This window comes from Lissotriton vulgaris, chromosome 6 (genome assembly GCF_964263255.1).
Source record: "Lissotriton vulgaris chromosome 6, aLisVul1.2, whole genome shotgun sequence".
Taxonomy (NCBI): Eukaryota; Metazoa; Chordata; class Amphibia; order Caudata; family Salamandridae; genus Lissotriton; species Lissotriton vulgaris.
In genome coordinates, this window is record NC_141694.1 from 1,849,333,999 (window position 1) to 1,849,359,368 (window position 25,370).

The following is a 25,370-nucleotide window of genomic DNA, read 5'->3' on the forward strand; positions in this document are numbered from 1 at the left end:
ATTCCATTATTCTGCGTGCACACCAGACTCTACAGGAATGGACGAATACAAAGTCAGGCATACTTACTGCTCCATGGTTACTCTGGAACACTTCCAAATAGGCAGCATGACGGTGTTGGGAAGACCATTTGGAGCTGTTCCTTTCTGTGGGAACTTCAAGTTCTGCTTTCAAAACAAGAAAAACAAAACCTGGATTTTTCTCTGTTACAATTTCAAAGTAATTATCTTGCATTATTTGTTAAATTAAAACAGGCGATTCACTCTCATTTCCTGTCACATCCTCTTAGCACAATTGAGAGGAAAGTCCAAGGTCAACAACTCCATGTTAATAAAAAATGAAGAAACAAAAGCAAGATTAAGAAATAATATTGGGGACTTCTTCATTGTACATCAGTAATTTTGAAGCTGGCTGCTGAAGCTCGACACACAACATGGTTTTAGAAAAAATCATAGCACAGTCAGCTCTTGTGGTAGCAACTGAAGATATACGAGAGATTCTTGACAGAGGGGGGGGGGGCGGTGGCGCTGATCTTGTTGGATCTCTCCGCTGCTTTTGATGCAGTCAGTCATGAGATCCTGACTGACCGTATGCGAGGTCTGGGAATTAGGGGCACAGCGTTGGAACTCCTGAAATCATTTTTGGCTAACCAACTACATGTACCAATGGGCAATTTAGTCTCCTTGCCATGTGGAGTGCCCCAGGGGTCAAATGCGTCAATTATCAAAAGTCCGGCTTTACTTTAGTGTCTTACGTGGATGACACCCAATTGTGGTGTCACTGGCAAACAGTGAAAACAACATGGGCGAGGCCTTCAGCTTATGCATGAGCAAGGTGAGCAACTGAAATTGAATGCCTCTAAAACCGAGGTTATCATCTTCGGCAACAAACCCTCTCTTTGGACACCGGACTGATGGCCTCCAGAGCTCAACACACGGCCCACACCCTCAACTAAAGTAAAGAACCTGGGATTCTTGGTAGACAGCGAACTGAAATTCAAGAACCAAGTTAATAAAATTAACTCTGCCTCTTTCTGCTCCCTAGGGCTTACAAACAAGCATTTGCAATGCAATGGTCTCGGCATCATTAAAGGTAGAGCTATTGGCATTGCTCATGACATTTCTTTTTTTTCTTTAAATCATAAATAAATGGCATTGTCATTTACATTGCCAATACACAGCACTCTGCACTCAACAGCACTCACCACTCTGCACTCACTACTCTGCACTCACTACTCTGCACCCTGCACTCTGCACTCACTACTCTGCACCCTGCACTCTGCACTCACTACTCTGCACCCTGCACTCTGCACTCACTACTCTGCACCCTGCACTCTGCACTCACTACTCTGCACCCTGCACTCTGCACTCACAACTCTGCACTCACAACTCTGCACTCACAACTCTGCACTCACAACTCTGCACTCACAACTCTGCACTCACAACTCTGCACTCACAACTCTGCACTCACAACTCTGCACTCACAACTCTGCACTCACAACTCTGCACTCACAACTCTGCACTCACAACTCTGCACTCACAACTCTGCACTCACTACTCTGCACTCACTACTCTGCACTCACTACTCTGCACTCACAACTCTGCACTCACTACTCTGCACTCACTACTCTGCACTCACTACTCTGCACTCACTACTCTGCACTCACTACTCTGCACTCACTACTCTGCACCCTGCACTCTGCACTCACTACTCTGCACCCTGCACTCTGCACTCACTACTCTGCACCCTGCACTCTGCACTCACTACTCTGCACCCTGCACTCTGCACTCACTACTCTGCACCCTGCACCCTGCACTCACTACTCTGCACCCTGCACCCTGCACTCACTACTCTGCACCCTGCACTCACAACTCTGCACCCTGCACTCACAACTCTGCACCCTGCACTCACAACTCTGCACCCTGCACTCACAACTCTGCACTCACAACTCTGCACTCACAACTCTGCACTCACAACTCTGCACTCACAACTCTGCACTCACAACTCTGCACTCACAACTCTGCACTCACAACTCTGCACTCACAACTCTGCACTCACAACTCTGCACTCACAACTCTGCACTCACAACTCTGCACTCACAACTCTGCACTCACAACTCTGCACTCACAACTCTGCACTCACAACTCTGCACTCACAACTCTGCACTCACAACTCTGCACTCACAACTCTGCACTCACAACTCTGCACTCACAACTCTGCACTCACAACTCTGCACTCACAACTCTGCACTCACAACTCTGCACTCACAACTCTGCACTCTGCAAAGCGCGTCCACATACCCTAAGCAGCTCGTGCACCTGTCTGTCTCCCTTGGGAGGCATTTTAGAGATGTTGCCCTGTAGTAAAAAAATAATACTTGTACTTTGAAATGCAAAACATGAACCCCTTTATTAAATAGTCTTGCTTAAACCTTTGACTGCCATATAGCGTTTACCTCTATAATGAGCAATTGAAGCCAGAGAACCCTCCTGATACTTACATACCTTAAAAATATTATTACGCCCCTAAGTCTTGCACCATTTCTTTTATCCATCTTACCCCAATGGATGAAAAAGTTTTTGTTGTGATGTTGGTGGGAGACCGGAGTTTGAAAGTGCCGGTCTCTTCAGGGCACTGGCAAACTCTTGTTCAGCATAGCTAAAAACCATAGCCATAGCCAATCGGTTCCACCGGAGAGACCTATTGACTGTCCCAATGCTTGTTTCCACTGGAAATGTTTAAAGCTAGTATTAATGTTTGAGTGGAGCATGTACTTTTTTATTTAATTGCTTCACTCGATTGCATTTGAGCTTTTGGTTTCAGTAACTACTTTCCACTTATGTCATTTGCTTTAACTAGACAGCTGAAGCATTAATTTACACAATGATAATTATTTAGGATTATAATATTTTTTCATGAACTTCCTTTAAAACACACCTTTCTGCAGTGTTGTGTCTCCATTGGCGCACGCACCGGAAGTCAGGCAATATCGCCTGTGACGGGGGTGGGGCGGCGTCCGGACCGGAAAAGGAGGCAGGCGGACTAAATGCGTATCGCGGCCCGGGGCTCCTGTGAGCGGTGGAGAGCCCCGGGCCGCCAGCGGAAGGTTATGCAAGTGTTGCGGGGCTCCCTTGACCAAGAGGGAGCCCCGTGAAAGGAGCTGGCAAGAGCCGCAGCGGCGGAGTCCCCTGAGATTGGCCCGGTAAGTTAGAAAGGGCGGGGGGGGTCTTGGTGAACTTGTGTGTGTGTCTGTGTGCGACGGGGAGGGGGGGGGGTGGGGGGGGAGCGCTCGTGTGTGTGTGTATGTGTGGGGGGTGTCTGTATGTGCGTGCGTGGTCGCTTGTGTGTGTGTGTGTGTCTGTGTGAATGCACGACAGCAGCTGCCCACAGCGAGCGCGTTGGATTGTATTAAAATGCAGCTTGCCTCTGCATGTAGCCGACAGCATGTAAACGCACACGGTATTGTAATTCAAATGCAGCTTGGTTCTGCACGTAGCCGACAGTCACAATGCCACAGTATAACAAAAAACGAAACTGAAAGCGAAAGGGAAAAAGCTACTTTCTGCTGAGCAGAGGCGAAAAAAAGTACATTCAGCGCACCACTGAGCGCTCGTGCTTGTGCGTGTGTCCGTTTGAAATCGCCTCCAAGAGATGCGCGCGGCCAGGAGTGTGTGTCTCCTGGGAAGCACACCCGCCGACAATAAGTTCTCGGCGAGAACGTGCGCTTCCGCGCGCTTAGCCGAGACCTAAAAAAGGACAATTTCTGCCTCCAGAACTTTTAAAAACCGTAACCATGGCTTTGGTCCTCACAAGGATTGACTACTGCAATAGTCTCTACCTCACTCTTGCATCAGGTCTTTTGAAAAGATGGCATATAAATCCCTGCACGGATTCAGGCCAGACCATTTCAAGAGGAGACTTAAATGGTATGTACCAGTCAGAGCACTGCACTCGGGCACTGCCAAGAAAATGACGGTCCCCCCATTCAGGAAGGCCATGGGGGGGTGGGGTTTCAGGGCTACTGCGATACTCTGGAACAGTGTACCACTGACACTAAAAACAGCCCCCTCCCTATTTAGTTTTAAAAAAGCCCTAAAAATATGGCTCTTCACACAGGATTAGAAGGCATCCGGAACACTTGTTCAAACCGCTGCAGACATTGCCACTGCCTTTAGCTGGACCCCCACAGCGCTAAGACGATTCCGGGAATGGGTTGCGCTATATGAATTGTATTTACATTACCTAATAGTGAAACACCTAACACTTGTAACTGAGTAAGAAAAAGTTTCTAACTGCTTATAAATGTGAATGTATGGATAAACAATTTCGAAACCTGCTGTACATAGAAGAAACTTAAATGACTGTAGTCCTCTCTGAAGCATTAGGGCCTTAACTACCCTAACTGCATTAATACAGTTTTTCTCCCTTACTATGCAATAGTACAAAAATGTCTCAGTCATTTGGTGCCCACACTTATCAAGGAACAGAGATTCCCAAATTCCAAAGTGCGGTTTATAGGTATACGAATAGGTTGTATTAATTGGACTTTGTGAGAAACTTTGGGGGTACCACCATCTTTACATCTTATTGATGCTGCTCTATATTGTAGGTTTGCTTTCTAGTGAGAGACTAGACCTTGGTCAGGATGCCGAAAAGGTCCTGAATGTGCGTTTAGAACACGCCTGCTTATCCACACAAACAGGTTTTAAAAGAGAGTTTCATAGTAACAGCTGTTTTATTCAAGAGAATCACAACCAATGTTCAATTGTGTGTAGTGGACAATTAGCTGAGAATAAATCAAATGCGCTCGTCTCCACCAGCACTCTCAACATATTTGATAGGAGCAGGTGCACCAGCAAGACAAAGAGTAAAAACCCCACAGATCTCCAGTTCGCACCCAGTGTTCTATTTGCTTCCAGCCCCATCTGCATTCCAACAGGTTTCTGATCCACTCCTGTTGTAAACTACCCTACTGCCTACACCTTATCCTTCCCACCATAGATGTTACCTTTAAAGCCTACCTTGCACAATCTCACAGTGTTACTCTTTCTCTTCCTTGTTCCTTTCCTGATATAAATTCCTCCACAAGCAGGTTTTCCATTCTAGTTGCCCCAACCCTCATTACTTCTGCTTACCCACTTCTCTTCAGATTGACCAGATCTTCCACTGGTAACCACTGCTTCTGAATCACATAATCAACTTTGAACTGCCAGGTCATATCCATTACCAATCCAGCAAGCATCTTCAGCCTCCCCCCGTGCCCCCCCCCTTCCCCCGACACGCTACCACCCTCCAAGAACGAGAGGAGCTCTTCTGGCTATGAGGCTATGATGGCAAACTAAATCTTCTCCAAGGTGGTTCAAGGTAACTCAGCCACAAAAGATAAAAAATTATCCATGTACAAATCAACAACCTCACAGTGGGTTGGCTTCACATCATCATCCTCCTTAACAGAACTGTCGCAAAACAATTCTTATCGACCTACCTCCTAGTGGTTGCACCAGAACAGACTATAATTTTCACTAAAATAATAAGGGCTTAAACATTTCCCTAATCCTTGTACATATTGGCAACAGAAAAGCAATCGAATTGTGCCAGCCAGCCATCACTCACTTCACCACTAAGCTTCTTAATGCATCATAAACTGGCGGTGTAGAACCTCAGATGTCACGAATACTACAATACCTTTTCACATAGAAATAGGCATTTACAATGCAATGGTCTCGGCAGCATTAAAGGTAGAGCTATTGGCATTGCTCATTATTTTTTTTTTTAAATCATAAATAAATGGCATTGTCATTTACATTGCCAATAGCTTCATTACGTACATATGCGAGACCTATTGCATTAGCACCCACACACACAGTAAGTAGTAGAGTGAGAAGTCGATAGTGAGTAGGAGAGAGTTATTAGTAAAGAGTATTAGAGAGCGCAACAGAGCTGTGTGAATAATAACAGCTGTGAGCCTGTGCCTGAGTTGCATCATCAGAGCTGTGTGAATAACTGCGTCAGCCCCGTGCCTGCGGTGCATCATCAGAGTTGTGTGAATAATAACAGCTGTGAGCACCTGCCTGAGGTGCATTATCAGAGCTGTGTGAATAACTGCGTCAGCCCCGTGCCCGAGGTGCATCATCAGAGATGTGAATAACTGCGTCAGCCCCGTGCCTGAGGTGCATCATCAGAGCTGTGTGAATAACTGTGTCAGCCCCGTGCTCGAGGTGCATCATCAGAGCTGTGTGAATAACTGCGTCAGCCCCGTGCCCGAGGTGTATCAACAGAGCCATGTGAATAACTGCGTCAGCCCCGTGCCCGAGGTGCATCATCAGAGCTGTGTGAATAACTGCGTCAGCCCCGTGCCTGAGGTGCATCATCAGAGCTGTGTGAATAACTGCGTCAGCCCTGTGCCCGAGATGCATCATCAGAGCTGTGTGAATAACTGCGTCAGCCCCGTGCCCGAGGTGCATCATCAGAGCTAAGTGAAAAACTGCGTCAGCCCGGTGCCTGAGGTGCATCAATAGAGCTGTATGAATAACTGCGCCAGCCCCGCGCCCGAGGTGCATCATCAGAGCTGTGTGAATAACTGCGTCATCCCCGTGCCCGAGGTGCATCATCAGAGCTGTGTGAATAACTGCGTCAGTCCTGTGCCCGAGGTGCATCATCAGAGCTGTGTGAATAACTGCGTCAGCCCCGTGCCTGAGGTGCATCATCAGAGCTGTGTGAATAACTGCGTCAGCCCCAAGCCCGAGGTGCATCATCACAGCTGTGTGAATAACTGCGTCAGCCCCGTGCCCGAGGTGCATCATCAGAGCTGTGTGAATAACTGCGTCAGTCCCGTGCCGAGCTCGACTGCAGCCGATACTTACATCCAGAAACTTAACTCTCTGTGCAGCTACCCACACCAAAATATTAACCAACAGTGAAGCCCTGCACTCACACCCCACAAAACAGCATTGCTCATTTAGAAGACGGACACACGTTGAATTTGGAGCTTCTCCTGCGTTGATGGTAATTTCTATAAATTACCATTGAATTCTTGTTTTCTACTCCCAGTTTGATAGACCACCATCAATCACGGTGTCCCAGTTCGCTGTCCCCGGATAACCCCCATGTCGTCGCTTTCCCTGTGCCACCCGGCCTGAGCCTCCTCTGCAGTTACCTGGGGTGAGGAGTCGCTCCCCAACGAAAGGCAGAAGCGGTGGTGTTCAATGAGGCTGTTCCTCGCCGTGGGAAATCAGACCGCACCGCTGCGGGGAATGTCCCCCAGGGGACCCAGGCAGCGGGGTGCACCTCCTACGCTTAGGGGACTGGGACTGGGGGCTAAGCAGGGCCTCGAACTCCATGGGCCGCTTCAGAGTGGCACCGCACGCCATGCTGCCTTCCGTGAAGCCGGCCAGGAAGAGAACAGTTATCGGCGTGCGGCGGAGACACTGGCGCCATGAGCGTGCGCGCAACCAAATCTGCGCGTGGCCAGCTCTTGTCGCTCCCTCTCCCATTCACAATGCTGCGCGCGTGCACAGCTCTTGTATCATTTTCTCGGATTTTCTCAGCTGAAACGATCGCTATAGTTCTCTGGCGAGAACGCGCTTCGCGCGTTTCTAGCCGAGACCTAAAAACTGTGGATCCAGATAACTTGAAATACTTGAGGAGAGTTTTCAGCCTCTATTGTTAAAAAAAGGTTCTTCAAACAATTAAAATCTCTGCTCAGCTGGAACTTAACAATGATTGCCAAAATAATTTCCTTTTCTGTCTAGGTCAATATTAAAATCCTATTTCATAAACTCCAGCCAAACAGTTGTATTGAAGTTCCTATTTCCCGAATAGGCTCTGCGCATTGTAATAATATACCCTATAGATTTGGCATAGGACTCAGGTCAGTATGCCCCTATCGAGTATATTAAACTTAATTACTTTGTGTGCCAGCTAACTCAGAGGCCATTAGAAACTCCTTGTATACAAGAAGGGAGTAGTTTCTGGCAACCACATAAACATGACAACTTTGTTTCCCTTTAGAATCAGAACACTCTCAGAACCGTGGAAACAACAGATAACAGTTTCACTCAGTCAATCGTGCATGCTTAGTTTCTTCAGAGTTGCATGAAGAATAGACGGGCGTTTCAATAAAAGGATTTATTGAGCAGTCTTGTTTCTCGTGTAAGAGATATGAGCGGTTACAATCGTAATACAGTATGCAAGATATATTATGTACAGCATAAGCACTAGAAAGAAATAATACTGTGCTAGCATGATCTTTTAGCTAGGACACATATATTCATATACATAAATAACAAGCTAAAAATGCGAGTACTCATCAGATGCTTCTCTAACTAGTTCTACTCCAGTGTACCTATTCTAAGTGTAGTACAAGGTGTGAAGTAGGTGATGCATTCTATAGTATGGTATGTTATAGTCTGGTAGAGAATAGCATGCCAAGTTTGTATACCAAATTTGTATGCTTGTATGCCAAGAGTCCCTCTAGGTTCTAGTCGGCTCCATACGTTGAGAATGAGAGCGGTGGGTATCTCTTTCCGGGTCTCGAACTCTAACACCCTGCGAAGGGAGTCAGAACACTGGAAGCTGGATTCTCTGCGAGCAGGGATGACAGCGTCTCTTGTCGGTGCATCAGGCCCGGACACGGGCTCCTCTAAAGTCGAGGTCTCCTCCCACTTGCTTGGGCAAGGGAAGGTATTTTTATAACTGGTAGGTGCCTTGGAATGTTAGCATTGACGTAAAGTCGGTCAGAGGAAGGCGTCAGGAATTAACCCTTAAGGAATAGCGGTTCGTGCATAATAAATGAGTTCTTGGAGAAATCAATCATCCTGTGCTAGGGGAAACTCCCACGAGCTTAAGGGTGTGGTTTCTAAGAACTCATTGTGACGTTGGGGTGGACGGATGTAGGGGACCATGCCTGTATTTGGATAGCATGGCTAATGCCTAAATAAGGATTGGGATCTTATGTCTATATAAGGGCAATGCAAATTGTGCCTATATAAGGACATGTTTCAGGAAAACCTATATACGGACACCTAAAGCGGAATACAACCCAGTCACACTTCCACAACACAGGGAAAGCACTCAGACTATCAAGGAAAATAGAGGCTTATTTACCAAATCATTAATGTCCCATAAGATGTGCCTAAAGGTTCACGTATATCAATTAGAGGTCTCATTTGTGCCTCTGTATTCAAGGTTGACAACACACAGGGAAAGCCTGTTTTGCTTTATAGGTTTGTCTCTTCCACTCCTCAACAACCAAAAAACATTCTGACTTTAATAAATCCTAAAATGATGCACAGTAGTGAAGGAGGACAAAGTAAAAAGGTAAAGGGCTCAAATAAGGTGTTTTTACATTTAACATGGAAATTCCCAAATGAAACTTTTTATGTTGTAGCAGTAAACCACTTTTCACTCCCTTGATGGTGGCTCAACACACATCAATTTAATCTCACCAGACGGTTCCCTACTAAATGCCTCGGGTAGACTGGCAGAGGAAGCACTTCTGCTGCCACAACTGGTATTGATTTCAACTTAGGACACCACACATGCACTACGTACGTCAACAAGTGGATTACTCACAAGCTACTGAAGGAAGTTGGAAAAGAGCTGCTGCATTTTGACCTGTAGCTAGGTCCGAAGACAAAGGAAAGGTAGCGCTGGAAAGAGGATACACTCTTATCTCCAGTAATACTGCCTGCAAATAATTTGTGCTCAGGTATTTACTATTACCAAGCAAGATTCAGCTACAGACCACCAGGGATTATTTGTTGGTGGAGAGCTGCCTCCAATTCAAAAGGACTTAGCTCCCCAAAACTGGGAGATACCATCAGGATTTCTGAAGGGTTAAGACCAGAATGGGGATTAAAATATTTGGAATTCTGTCTGATCAATGAAGCTGGGGGGATAACCCCTCTTTCTACCATCAGCCATCTTGGGGGCAACTGAGTGCTGTTTTGCCTATATCTTTCTTACTGGGGAGGGCAGAGGGGGGGGGGTGCTGAAAGACATCACAAAATATTACAAATAATGAAGTAGGATGTCAGCTATTTCTGGTATGGGGCATCACCTGCCCCCCATCTCTTTGGGCAAAACACTTTTCCATCCTTCTGTGGGCATATTCGAGTGTTCAACCCAATCTTCACCCATGAAGACTGGAAAGTCCCACTAGACTCCAGGTATTATGCTTGTTAGCATACAAAACGTCTACAGATAAATGAAGTGGGGTTCCAGCTCTCTGGGCAAAATCCCTTACAGCCACATTAAGGAAACATATTGTGAGTGGGAGAGATTCTGCCACACCCACCCTGTCCTCCAAGGGTCAAAGTCTGACAATCACTGACCCTTTTCTGATATCGTAACCTGCTCTGGAGTCTGGAAAAGGCAGACACCTGTTCAGCAATCCTTGGCGTCACTGACTTGAAGGAAGGTGGAAGAGGAGATAGCAGTGTTTGGGTTTTACAGCATGATTGGGCCGATATGTTCATTTGTGGGCCGGAAAAGTTTGAGGTGGGGAGCAAGGAAAAAGAACAGTGAGTGAGCACGGGTTTTGCCTTGAGAAAGTGTGTGTATGAGTTTTGTTGTATTGCCCTGGTGTGCAGGTAGCTGAAACCCAATGTCAACAGGTAACCACCTACATTTTCCCCATTCAGCCCTGCAGTAAAGTGGACTTACTTTCCTTATTGCAGCATTATGTTCCCACAGGATTGTGTTATTCCTAGAATGTTGTGGCCAGGCCTGGCTTCTGAAAGTCATCCTGGTATACAGTAGGTGTCTCGAAGATTTGTTGACTACTATTGGCATATGGTCAGCTTCTCTATTATAAAATCATGACATAGGTATAAGAGTTTGGCTCTGTCCATTTGTGCGGGTACCAGATAGGAGTACTTGGTCAAATTAATTTTCTGGTATTTGAGGGTGGAATCATGAAGACACTAAATGAGAAGCCAGAATTTAATAAGGTGTTACTATGAAAAAGGCCAAAATTATTGGGGACAGGGGGTTTTAAGGATATTAGTTTTTCAGTAAAAGAAAACAGAATTGTCTTGTATTCAGAAAAATAAGGAGCGTTTGTCTGAAAATGTTAATCTGATGTAGTGAAAAGAAGTTACTTATCTGTACATACAGTTCTCCATCACTGGATCCTTTATAAATTCATAAACTTGAAATATTTTCCTACATCAGGCAGAGAGCTCTCAAAAGACTATGTTAACAGAGCAGAATTCAAACAGATCAACTGACAATGAATACCAACTGGAAATAGTTAGTGAGTGCAAGCAGCCAAGACACCTCCCTCTACGATGTCGAGGATAAAACAGTATTTATAAAGCGTTCAGATGCTCCAAAGAGTATCCCAGCACTAGTCCTCACAGGTAGGACCTTCAGTATGAGCAAAGAGCCACGTTTTTAACTTCTTAAAGATCTGTTTAGACCTTACCCGGCAGAGGTAATATCAAGTCCTGCCAATCAGGTGAGAAGTTAGGAGTTACAACACTTCCCAGAGGCATCAACTGTCTGAATTCTGTAGCTTGCATCATCAAGTTAAAAGTGGCCTCATGAACACAGCTGAGGGGTGGCCAGCTATGAATCAATGAAAAATATCAATGCTTGGAGAACCGTGTTTACATGCAAGTAATTGTATCTTTCCCAGGACTGGATCTTTTATAGAGTTACATGCTTGAACGAATATATGCTACTTACCAGTATGCATCTGTTCTTGGCATGTAGGGCTGCTGACATTCATATCTGTGCATAGATCGCCGCCTAGTATTGGGTCCGGATGATTGCACACTGTTGTCCTGGAAGAGTCTTCGAAGTATCACGAGATAGGTGGCTCCTCCCCTGGACTACAGTGCGCATGGGCATCGACTCCATCCTCAGATTGTTTTTAGCCATTGTGGCAAAGATGGAGTGTAACACCGTAAGTGATGACCATGCTAAGATGAATTCTAAGTGCTGCAGCCGCTACAGGCGCCGGGGAGGAGGGCGGGCGATATGAATGTCAGCAGCCCTACATGCCAAGAACAGATGCATACTGGTAAGTAGCATATTCGGTTCGAGGCATGTGGGCTGCTGAATTCATATCTGTGCATAAAATACATAGCAGTCCCTCCATTAGCGGCGGCTGCCTGTGCCAGCTGCAGCAGTTTGAAAAAGTGTTTTTAGACCAGCCTGCCCTACAGCGGCTTGCTGTTTGGAGTGCACATCTACGCAGTAGTGTTTTGTAAATGTGTGTGTGGTAGACCATGTGGCTGCTCTACATATGTCTTCTAAAGGAATATTTCCAAGGAAAGCCATGGAGGCCCCCAACTTTCGCGTGGAGTGGGCCCTTGGGGGAACCGGTAATGTGCGCTTGGCTTTTTGATAGCAAATCTGAATGCACTTAACAATCCACCTGGCAATACCTGCCTTGGAAATGGGGTTGCCTTTGTGTTGTGGCGAAAAGGCAACAAATAGTTTTTTTGTTTTCCGAAAATCTTTGGTCCTATCCATGTAGTACATTAGAGCTCTGTTGACGTCTAGTGTGTGGAGCATTCTCTCCGCCACTGACTCAGGATTTTGGAAGAACACTGGAAGTTCTATAGTCTGATTGATATGGAACTGCCAAACCACTTTAGGCAGAAACTTAGGGTTAGTGCGGAGTACCACCCTATTGGAGTGAATCTGTATGAATGGCTCCTGGATAGTTAGTGCCTGAAGTTCACTAACTCGTCGTAGCGATGTGATTGCTATTAGGAAAGCCACTTTCCACATCAAGAATTGAATCTCGCATGAGTGTAGAGGCTCAAAAGATGGACCCATCGGTCTGGTGAGGACCACATTTAGGTTCCATTCAGGAGCTGGTGGGTGTCGGGGAGGAATAACTCGTTTGAGTCCCTCCAGAAAGGCTTTAATGGCAGGCACTCTGAAAAGCGAGAGATACTGCCTGTTTTGGAGATAAGCTGCTATTGCGGACAAATGTATACGAATGGAAGCATAGGCCAAATTGCATTTGTATAGATGTAACAGATAACAAATGATGTTGTGAGTAGATGCATCTAGCGGGTTGATGTTGTGGTCGGCACAAACCGCTTCCATTTTGCCGCATAACATGCTCTGGTGGTGGGCTTTCTTGCCTCCCTTATGATATCCATACAGTCAGGAGGCAAGTTGAGGTAGCCAAATTCTAGGACCTCAGGTGTCAGATCGCCAGGTTGAGCTGTTGCGGATCTGGATGCTGAATGTCGCCATGGCTCTGCGTCGAAAGCCTGGGTGTGAGGTGCAGCCTTTGATGCGGTACCACAGATAGTTCTAGAAACGTGGTGTACCATGGTTGGCGTGCCCACGTTGGAGCAACCAGGATGAGCGTCATCGAGTGTTGCTTCAGCTTGCGTGCCACCAGCGGTATTAGAGGTGCTGGGGGGAAAGCGTACGCAAATATGCCTGACCAGTTCATCCATATCGCATTGCCTTGCGACTGTGGGTGTGGAAACCTGGCGGCAAATCTTTGGCATTTGGCGTTTTCCTTTGTGGCGAGCAGGTCTATCTCTGGATGACCCCACTGCTGGAAGTACGGCTGGAGTACTGATGGAAGTATCTCCCACTCGTGCATTTGGTGGCTGTACCTGCTGAGCAGGTCCGCCATCTGATTGTCCTTGCCTGGGAGGTGCTCTGCCATGAGGAAGATGTTCCTCTGAATGGCCCACTTCCACATGCTCTGAGCCAGATGAGACAACTGTGGAGAGTGTGTACCTCCCTGCTTCTATATGTAGTACATGGCCGTCATGTTGTCCGTCCGGATCAACACAACCTTGTTGCACAGATGTACTTTGAATGCTTTCATCGCCATGAAGATAGCCATCAGTTCTAGAAGGTTGATGTGCATCTTCCTTTGTTGCGGTGTCCACAGTCCCTGCACTGTGTAATGGAGTACATGAGCTCCCCATCCTTGGAGAGATGCGTCCGTCGTCAGAATAATCTGTGGCACAGGCTCCTGGAACGGTCGGCCCCTGCAAAGATTTTGTGGATGCCACCAATGCAGAGAGTTGTATGCACGACCGGTCACCAACCACTAAGTCTTTCAACTGTCCGTGAGCCTGATTCCACTTACGTGCTAAGCACTCCTGAAGCGGACGCATGTGTAGTCTCGCGTGCGGGACTATGAAGATGCAGGAGGCCATCATGCCTATCAACTGCATGAACACTTGTGCTGGAAGCGAGTGTTGTGGTTTGAATTGTCGTATCAGCAATTGCATGCTGTTGATTCTCACCGAATTTGGCTGTGCTTTGGCTGCCAGAGTATCTATTGTCGCGCCCAAATACTGCCGTACGTGGGCGGGCTGAAGGTGGGACTTTGGATAATTCAGTGAAAACCCCGGATCGTGAAGAAGGTGAATGGTGTGGGACATGTGGGAGGCAAACTGCTGGGCCGACTTTGCCTGGATAAGCCAGTCGTCCAGATACGGGTAGACATGAACGTTCTGTCTCCGTAGGTGTGCAGCCACTGTTGCCAGGCACTTGGTAAACACCCTGGGTGCTGTCGTCACTCCGAAAGGGAGGACCCTGAACTGATAATGCTGATCCTGAATGGTGAACCTGAGGTATTTTCTGTGTGACGGGTGTAGTGGAATATGGAAATATGCATCCTTCAGATCTAATGTTGCGAGGAAATCTCCCTGACTAACGGTAGAACCTGCTGTAATGTGAGCATGTGAAAGTGTTCTGATAGAATGTACTGGTTTAGGGGCCTGAGGTCCAGTATGGGTCTGAGGGACCCGTCCTTTTTTGGGATCAAGAAGTACAGCGAGTACACCCCTGTACCTTTTTCTTCCAGAAGGCACGAGCTCTATGGCCCCTTTTTGCAGCATTACGAGTACCTCCTGTGCAATAATTGCAAATGCTCTGTGGACATAGGTTGGTGTCTTGGGGGTATGTTGGGTGGAGTGGATGTTAACGCCAGACAATAACCGTACTGGATAAGTTGTCTCACCCACCTGTCTGTGGTGATGGATTTCCAGACCGGCAGGAACTGTTGCAGTCTCCCCCCGACCGGTGTGGAATGGTCGGGGGGCAGTGACAAGACGTCACTGTTTGTTAGTGGTGGAGGATCGGGAGCTGTTGTTACCACGACCTCTGCCCTTGGTGCTGTTTCCACGATAGCCACCCCTACTCTGTTTGGTGTAGGTGGTCTGCGTGCCTCCTTTACTGTATTGTGTCTGCTGGGACAGCTGGACTCTGGAAGTTCCTCTATTGTTGGAGCGACGAAAAGAACCACCCCTGAACTGCTGGGACTGTAGAGCCCCCATAGACTTTGCAGTCTCAGTGTCCTTTTTGATCTTCTCTAAGGTGGTGGCCACCTCCAGGGTCAAATAAGTGATCAGGGTTAACAGGCTGATTCAGTATGGTGGTTTGTATCTCTGGCTTGAATCCGGAGATTCTTAGCCAGGCATGTCTCCGTAACATCACACTTGTATTAATAGCCCTGGCCGCGGTGTCTGCTGCGTCCAGCGCACACTTGATAGATGCATTTGATATAAGTTTGCCTTCTTGTATTAGCATCTCTGCCGCCTCCTTATACTCATCTGGCAAGTGTTGTAACAGGGTTTCAAGTGTATCGTAATGAGCCCTGTCATCTGGCGAAGAGTGCCTGTGTGTTGGAGGTGCGCCAGATATTGGCTGCTTGAGCTGTCACCCTTTTCCCTGATGCTTCTAGCACTTTAGATTACTTGTCAGGGGGAGGAGCATCAGCTGTTGTTTGCGAGTTCGCCCTCTTCCGGGCATTGGAAAAAACCGAAGAGTCCAACGGCAACTGCCCCTTGATATACGTAGGATCTCCAGGTGCCGGTTTGTATTTCTTCTCAATTCTGGGGTTTATCACCCTTGCCCTTGTGGTCTCCTTAAAAAGACCAAAAGGCAGTACTTTGAATTGAAAATGGCTCTTGCCTACTGTAAACCGAAGGTATTGCCTGTGAGCTGGATGAATGGGTACGTGGAAGTAAGCGTCTTCCAAATCTAGGGTCGCCATGTAGTCCCCTGGATTGAGAAGGCGGAGGATGTCCTGAAGAGTGATCATCCTGAAGGACAACTTGATGAGAAGTGTTGAGCTGCCGTAGATCTAAGATCGGACGCCACTTGTCCCTCATCTTCCGAACCAGGAAGAACCTGGAATAGAACCCTTTCCCCTTTTGGGAGAGGGGTACAGGTTCTATTGCCCCCTTGGTGAAGAGTTGGTGGGCCTCGAGATGAAGGAGTTTGAGATGTTTGGATGGAAAGGCGTCTGGAGCTCTTGTTGGAGGAAGATCTTGGAACTCCAACATGTGTCCTTCCTTGATAATCTGTAGGACCCACTGGTCTGTTGTTAGGACCATCCAGTTGTTGAGGCAATGGGCAATCCTGCCCCGCACTGGTGTTAATGAGAGCACAGGAACAGTGGAAAGAGCCACCTGACCGCTATTGTTTCCTGGTATTGTCTCTCCTTTGTTGCCCTTGTCGTCCTCTCGGCTGTTGGCGAGAGAAAGAACCCCTCTGAGAGTATTGGGGTTTGTATGTTTGGCTAGGTTGTGAGCCAGAAGAGTAGCGGTGCTGATTGCCGCCTCTATAGGTGGAGAATCCTCTACCTCTTGCTCCTCTGAAGGGTACTTTGCGATATTGTAAAGTTCCTAAGGATTTGGCCGTATCAGTATCTTTCTTTATGCCCTGAGGGCGTCATCCACGTGTTTGCCAAATAGCATCTCTCCATCGTATGGCAGATCAAAAATCTTATTCTGCACCTCCTGTCTGAACCACGTGGCTCTCAACCATCCTTGGCGTTTCAGAACCGCCGAGCCGGCCAGCGCTCAAAATGCTGTGGTTGCTATATCCATAGCGCAGTCGATCACCTCCGAAGAGGCTCGCTCTCCCTCCAGCAATATCTTCTTTACCTCTTCCTTAGAGGAATCCTGCAGTTCTTCCACAAACGGAGAGAGGTCGCACCACATCTGGCGATCGTAAAGCCGCAGAATCGCCAAAGCATTAGCCGCTCTAACGAGAAGACTGGCCATTGTGGAGAATCTTTTACCCACATTGTCTAAACGCCTGCCCTCTTTATCCAGAGGCGTAGTTAGCGGCGTGGATGGGTTTTTTGATTTGCTCTGTGCGGCCTGAGAAATGACCGAGTCCGGTTTTGGTTGACCCAGTAGACACACCGGGCTGCCATCTGGTGCCTTATACTTTTTCTCCAGTCTTGGAAGCACCGGGAGGACTGCGGCTGAATTTTGCATAGCCTTCAGGCCTTCAGACCAAACATGTTCAATGATGGGGATTGAACGTACGGATTTCCTGAATGGTTCTTTGAAATCGTACAAAAACATTCGGACTGAACCGTGGTAACTGGGAGACCCAACCTCTTGGAAGCCCGTTCCATTAAGTTGTGAAAACCTCCAACATCCGCTGGAGGAGAGGTAGCATTATCAGGCTCTGTGATGTCCGGATCACGAGGGTCATCTGGATTCCAATCCACTTTCTGGTCTTGGTCAGGGTCCACCTGTTGGTCCGCATCTGACAAGGCAGTATCATCATCTGTATCATGAACAGGCACTAGCTCTTGTGGATGTTCTGCAGGCTCAGTTTCACGCCCCCTCGAAGGCAAAGAGTGTCCTGCCACAGGCTGTGATAGCTGAGGCGGAGGTGTCGGCGGGCGCACCTGTTGAACCTCCTGAGGAGTAGGAAATCGCCTTCGGTAGTCCTGCAACATAAGTTGTAGATCCGAGATGAGAGTGGTTGGCATCGCCACCATCTCTTGTTGAGATTGACGCGAAGGTTTCTGCAAAGGGATTTGCATGCTAGGCATTTCCTGTCCTCCATAATAATCCTCTGGAACATATTGTCGGTGTTCCATCTCTCCTTCCCTAGAACTGATATCCTGAACTTTAACTTGTAGGTCAGAAGGGCTATAAGCTTGGCCATAGTCGCTATAAGCGTCTTCATCAGAATTTTTCAGTCGTCGACGACATCGTCGACGGGGTCATCGTCGACGGTAATGCCTTTATGGATTGTGTCGTCGACGGAAGCGCCGACGAAGAAACTGCGCTCGTCGTCGAGGATTGTGCCGTCGACGAGGAGAAGCTCATCGTCGACGATGGATGGAGCGTCGACGGGATCGTCGACGAACTGGTCGTCAGCAGCAAGGTTACAGGAGTCGTCGACACGGTCGTCGTCGCCGAAGCGATTCTGGTCGTCGTCGACGTGGAGAAAGTGATTTTCGTCGACGACAAACTGGCATCAGGTGTCTTGCACAACGTCGACGGCGCAGGTGCCGTCGTCGTCGACGAGCCCGTCGACGAGGCTAATTTCACAGAAAAGTCCTTTTTTACAGAAATCGTTGGCGTACCTGTGGTTTTCACCATCGATGAACGCTGTTTTTTGTCAGAAACGACCTCCTGAGTTGCAGTTGATGGCTTTTTCACCCCTCTATCCCTTTCAGAGGGTGGTGAAGTGACAGGAGCAACTTTCTTCGCCTTCTTAGAGGGTTGTGACTCCTCAGGCTTTCCCTGCCTCTCCTTTTCACCGTGGTGAGGAGATTTTAGGGAAGCAGGCCTGTCAGACCTATCAGAGGTTCCTGGTAAGGCCTTGACAAGGGGCTCGTCAGAAGTAGAAGGGGGAGACCTACCCCTCTTCTTAGACTTCTTAGATGACACCATCGACGAGGAGCCCTCACTGTCTGAAGACATAAGTTCCTTGCGGTCCTTCATCTTTTGAAGCCATGTGAGGAGACGTCCTTCCCTATCCCTCAAGGTCTTGGTGGAGAAGGTTCTGCAAATCTTGCAGTCCGTGGCTTTATGGTCCGGATATAGGCAGTATATGCAGTCCTCATGTTTGTCCTCGACAAACAATCTCTTCTTTGAGCAAGTAGCACAGGCTCTGAAAAGTGCTTTCTTCTCCTTGTCAGACATGACAAAAAAGAGATACAAGTTGAAGAAAAAATAGCTTGGAATTGAAGAAAATGAGCAGAGCTCAATGGAGACTCCCTTGCACAACGTGCGGTAGAAAATCTGAGGCTCTGAGGTTCTCTCAGGAAGGTTCTATGGGGTGAAGCTGCTCTGATTGGCTACTGCAAGAATTTGGTCTCTTTTACAAAAAGAGGTGGATAATCTACAAAATGAGATGAGGCCTAGGCCTATTTTTTCACTTTATGCTTACTACTAAGGTATTTTCTATTTACCCAGGCTCCCATTCCGACAACGGGGAATGATACAAAGCATGGGAATCTATGAAAGTTCCAATACTGGGGCAAATATAGCCTCATGGAATGTATGTGGTTTAAATAACAGGAAAAAGCGTGCTTTGTTTGCACGGGTAATCCAAGCGCTGCATTTAGAAGTGTTGTGTCTGCAGGAAACCCATGTTCCCTGGAATAAGAGGGAATGTCTTAAAATTCCTGGGTTTGATTTAATAGTATGTTCGCAGCAGTCCTCTATGATACGAGGTGTTGCAATTTTGATGAAACGTGGGTTGGGCTCTTGTGTCAGATCTAGTCAAGACTCCAAGGGAGATTGGCAATAGCTGAGCTATGGGTTAATGGCTCACCCCTGACGCTTTGTGCAGTGTATTGTTCCAACCTGGATGATCCTGCGGTATTAGAGCATTTAAATGTTGAATTGGCTTTATGGCCCCAGCCCGTATGCCTGTGTGGGGACTTTAATATCAATCTACCTGCAAATTTCAATGTGGTGGGGGGGCAGATTTATGTTGGACAGAAACCCAGAGTATGTAGAGCTTTACAAGGCCTAGTTCAAGAACATCTTATGACTGATCTTTGATTTCACCACTGCAAGAATATAGATGGCACCACATATTTCTCTGCCCCTTACAAAAAAAATAGTCTGTCTTGATTACTTTTTCATTCAAATCAACTGGCAGATACCACATCAATTTCTATGTCCCCTAGAATTATTTCGGACCATAACTTATTGACCATTAATTGCTTTTTGACAGGCTCTGCTAGAATTCCTAGACCGTGCGCATTCGAGAGGAAGTTGTTGCTAGATGCACCGTATTTAGACCATATGAGGCCCTGGGTTATTGAATTTTTTAATATTAACAGAGGCTCAGATCCTAGCAACATAGCCTGGGACTCGTTGAAGGCTGCTGTCAGCGGCGAAACTAAAAGCTTTTCACTTTTTCATCAGAAGCAAATCAAGGAAACTATTAAGCTGCGCATGAATGAACTACGTCAGGCAGAGGTTCAGCTTACGGCAGCTATTACCGGGGGCTTGGATACATCTCAGGTGCAGATACAGGTCGCATGCATTAAAGCCTCTCTGCTTGAGTTCCTCGGCCAGGACCTTGCTGCTAAATATCTACAGTATAGATTGGCTATGTTTGAGCACGGTGAAAGATCTGGCAGGGTACTGGCCAAGCGGTTTTATCAGCGAGGCCTGTCTAATCGTATTGTTAAGATCCAGGATGTGCAGGGAGTTATTCAAGATACCCCAGAGGGTGTTTTGTCAGTTTTTTCAGAATTTTATCCTTCTCTATGTACTGGGAAAGTCAGTGCGCAAGTGATGGAATCGGAGTTCGGTTCTTTTACTGAGGAACTTAGTACTTTAAGAATCTTGGATCACCAAAATGTGATACTTGCAGCACCCATTGAGTGGGAAGAAGTAGAGGAAGCTCTAAATTCATTAGCTAGCGACAAGGCTGCTGGCCCTGACTCTATTCCGTTGGAGTTCTATAGCATATTTTGGATGGAGCTCAGGGAGGATCTTTTAATAACTCTGAGAGATGCGCAGCAGGGCAGGACTCCAGACTCCTGGCGGTTTACAACGATCATTTTGCTGAAAAAAAAGGATAAGCCGGAGCTGGAACCTGCTTCATTTCATCCAATCTCGCTTATCAACGCGGACAGCAAGCTTTTTTCTAAGATATTAACGGCTAGATTGGCAAAAGCGATATCCCCTATAGTTTCTATCCTGCAACACGGTTTTATCCCTAGAAGAGACACGGCGCATCATGTCCGCCATGTTATAGCTCTCCTGGACTGGGCTCAAGCTACGTGATCCACCCTTGGCGCAATCCTGTTAGACGCCGAGAAGGCGTTTGACAGGGTTGCAAGGGGATTTCTATGGAGGGTTCTGTGTTGGAAGGGGTTTTGTCATAGTTTTATTTTTGCTTTACAATCGCTCTATATTGCCCTGCAAGCAATTTTGTCTATTTCTGGCTTGCAATCGAGGCCGTTTGACATCAATAGGTGCACCCGCCAGGGTTGCCCCTGTTTGCCTCTTATTTGCTCTCTATATTGATGTGTTTATTAATAAATTGGAGCATTCTCTTAATATTATTCCGGTAAGGGTAAACCTGGTCGAATGTAAAGTTCTGGCATATGCAGATGATCTTATCGTCTTAATTAGTAATGTTTCATCGGCTTTCTCAGATATTAAGAAACAGGCTGAATCCTTCGGTCGCAAATCGGGGTACAAACTTAATGTCCAGAAAACACAGGTGATCCTGTCAACCACCATGGGTCCTTCTGATGCACCAATTGTCCAAACTACAACCTATTTGGGTGTTAAAATTACGGCTGCAGTAGAGCAGATACCGGAGATGAACATCTTACCTATAATAGGGACTGCTAATTCTACACTCCGCAGGTTGGACAATTTGCACCTGTCATTATTTGGCAGGAGGAATGTTTTAAAAATGCTGATTCTGCCGAAATTCCTGTATATTTTCAGGACTATTCCGTTGGAATTTGCCCAGGCCAGTCTCAACAGCGCAGAAAGATGCTGTAACAGGTTCTTCTGGAGCTACCGCCTTCCTCGAAGGGCTGCTAAATGGATGTGTCTGCCATTGGAAAGGGGCGGGTGGGCAGTTCCCAGTCTTTTGTTGTATAATTGGGCTGCGTTTGTGCAACATCTTGCCCAGCCTCTCTTTGGTCTACGATCCCCTCTTCCACCGGCACTTAGTCCCTCTATATTTGAGATTGGGTTAGGGGAGGAGGCTAAGGGGATTCTCTCTTCAGTCTTAGAGCCCAGTTAGTACAAAAAGACTAAGTTCAAGGTAGTTAAAGCATTGTACTCAGTTTGGAAGAAGGTGCGACGGAAATGGCTGATCCCTAAAAATAATTTTTTTACACCTCTTGCTGCCGCCAGGTTTATGCCCTCAGTTATAATTAGGTGGAGATCCCATGGTATCCTTACGCTGGGGGATTTAGCTTATGATGGTAATATGGCTTCTTTTACCTTCTTGAAAGACAAGTTTGGTTTGGGCACGCATGAATTTCTAAAATATTTATAACTGCGCAGTTATATAGGCAATCTCCTTCAAAATTCTCCAACCGCATTAGTGAGAAATTCACTCATGAATTTGATCTTGAGGAAGGCCCGTATTGGGGCCCTTTATCAAAATCTGTTGTTGGGTCTCCCTGATGACCTTTCCTCCCAGAATTTGGAATTGGATTTGAAATTTGGAACAGCTGGAACAGACATTGGTCAGGCTCTGGAGCTTTCAAACTCAGCCTTAATATCAGGGAGCCTTCGCCCCCAAAGTTATATGGCACTATTCGATTTATATAATACCCCCAATAAAATATGAGTTTGAGTTTAAAAAAAGTTTGAGTTTAAAAATACTTTTAAAGCGCACGTATACCGGCGGTTTCTTGGCGCTGAAGCTAGTGGGGACTGAGGGTTAAAAGCAGGGAGAGAGGAATGGGCATTTATTCAAAGGATTTAGTGAATAGGTAGGTTTTGAGACTCTTGCGGAATTGGGGATAGAGGGTGATGGCCCGGAGATGAAGGGGGAGGGCATTCCAGAGGGTTGGTGCTAGAGTGGCAAATTTGGAGCCGCCCCACTTCTTTCTTCGGAAGCGAGGGATGGTGAGCAGAGACTGAGAAGAAGAGCGCAGGTCCCTGGAGGGGACATAGGGAACAATCTCAGAGGAGATGAAGGCCGGTGCAAGGTCCAATCGAGCCAGGAAAGTGATGGACGCGAGCTTGAATTGGATCCTATCCTGCACAGGAAGCCAGTGGAGAGATTTCAGAAGTGGGGTGGAGTGGTGGAATTTAGGAAGGTTGAAGGCTAGGCGGGCCGCCTGGTTTTGGATCTGTTGTAGGCGGCGCAAGCTGTATGCAGGAATACCGGCATACAGAGCGTTCCCGTAGTCCAGGCGGGACACCACCATGGCCAAAATGATAAGTTTGAGAGCGGAAAAAGTAAAGAAGCGGGACACCTTGCGAATGGTACGCTGTGAGAGGAAAGAAGAAGAAACCACAGAGCTAACCTGGGAGTGGAGGGTGAGTTGGGAATTGAGCTTAATGCCTAGTGTTTTAACTGAGGAGGAGGGGACAGGGGGAGAACCAAGAGAGGGAGGCCAGAAAAGGGGGGACCAGGGGCTGGATGAACCACCCGTCAATACCAACTCGGTTTTGTCTGGGTTAAGTTTGAGGTGATTGTGGCTCATCCAGTCCCTGATGTGAAACATGACAGTTTGAAAGTTGAGGACAGCAGAAGGAGAGGAAAGATCAAAGACCAGCTGGAGGTCATCCGCATAATTAAATACGGCGACCTCCATCTGTTGGAGAGAGAAGATAAGGGGGGCGATATATAGATTAAACAAAAGAGGGGAAAGAGATGAACCTTGAGGGACCCCGCACTGAACTTTCCGGAAGTCCGCTGTGAAGTCACCCAGGCGAACAGCCTGGGTGCGGTCGCTCAGGAAGGAGGACAACCAGACCAGGGCAGTCCCCTCGATCCCCGCCGCCCTGACACGGGAGAGTAAGATGTTGTGGTCCACCGTATCGAAGGCGGCTGAGAGGTCGAGGAGCACAAGGGCCTGGTGATGATTGGTGTCCATACCCTCCCTGAGGGTGTCTAGGACCGACATGACCACGGACTCCGTGGAGTGTGCGGGGCGGAAACCAGCTTGGCGGGGGGCAAGGGCTCCATGTTTCTCCACAAAGGAGCTCAGAGCGCAGGTGACGTGGCGCTCGAGCACCTTAGCTAGGAATGGCAGGAGGGAGATGGGGCGGAAATTGGCGGGGACAGAAGGATCTGCCCCAGGTTTTTTTAAGATAGGCACGATTACCGCAGACTTCAAGGAACTAGGAACAATGCCTTGCGCAAGGGAACTGTTGAGGAGGTGAAGGGGGGGATCTGGGCAGGAGACAAAGATGTGGCGGAGGATAAGGGCAGGACAAGGGTCAAGAGGGGAGCCAGATTTGATCAAAGGCACAAGTGAAGTCAGGTTTTCCCGAGTGATAGGGGGAAAGGTGGATAGTTTGCCTTTGGGAGGGGGACATTGGGGGTCCACAAAAGAAGGGGGGGTGGGGGGATGTTGGCCTTGATGGTGATGATTTTCTGGATGAAATAATTGTTAAGAGAAAGACAGAGATCATTAGACGGGGCAGGTTTAAGCGTAGTTCTGTCCGAGAATGCCAGGTTGTGGACGATGGAGAAGATCTCTTTAGACTGATTCTCCGCTGCTAAGATTTTAGAGGAGAAATAAGCTGTTTTGGCCTCCAGGATGCTTTTTTTGTACTGGTTAAGGATATTGATATATTCCAGCTTCAAGGTGGGGCAGTAGTTTCTCCTCCAGGCCCGCTCTGCGCGGCGAACTGTAAGTTTGGTGGCTTTAAGCTCTTGGTTAAACCACCGGTTGGCATCTTTGTCGCGTTTTGAGGTAATGCGCTTGAGTGGGGCGACGGAGTCGCAGCTGCGGGAGAGCCACTGGTCTATAGCGTCAGCCTGGGAGACGGTGGTGAGGCCCTGGAGAGGCGGGAGAGAACCAGCGAGGAGAGAGGAGAGGTTCTCAAGATTGACCCGTCCCCATGATCGGACCCAGGTGTTTTTGGGTCGGGGGGGCATAGCTGGGGGGAGAATGGGAAGGAAAAATGAAATCAAATGATGGTCGGACCAGGTGCAAGGGGAGATAGATAAGGATTCCACAGGGCAGTTCAGGGACCAGATTTGGTCAAGCTGGTGACCCTTGATGTGAGTAGGGGAGTGAACATGGGGTGTGAAGTTAAGGGAGTGGAGGGTTTCGGAGAAATCCTTAGATGACGGACATTCGGCAGGATCGGAAGGCCAGAAATTAAATGGGGAGACGGTGGGGTTCAGTGCTGTCCAAGGTGTGCTTTGCCAGCTGTTAACGACGTACATATGTTCTTTTCATGTGTTAATTTGGATGAATTTATTCAAGATGTACAGTCATTCATCAATAATTCTTTTAAAAAGTTGGTTGTACTCACAGCGGAGCTGGTAATAATGGGTCTGAAACGCACAGGGTTAGATCAGCTTTTGAATCCGCCTTTCTCTCTATTGCAATGGCATTATTGCGGTTGTGTATAACCTCAGAGTGGATTAATACAGTCCCTCCTACCTTTCTGAATAGGAGAGCAAGGATACTGGCTATTCACAACTTGGAATCAGC

General features: G+C 47.4%; 1 protein-coding gene across 2 annotated transcripts in view; it reads right to left on the bottom strand.

The window, feature by feature from the left end:
- The window catches only part of GTF3C2 (general transcription factor IIIC subunit 2), a 908,247-nt gene that overhangs the window by 763,133 nt on the left and 119,744 nt on the right, over positions 1-25,370 (bottom strand). The window contains exon 5 of one of the 2 annotated variants that reach the window (XM_086928162.1): positions 68-165. In XM_086928162.1, coding sequence (XP_086784288.1) covers positions 68-165 — 98 coding nt within the window. The remainder of the gene's footprint in view (positions 1-67; positions 166-25,370) is intronic. The other variant, XM_086928163.1, reaches the window with a different exon arrangement.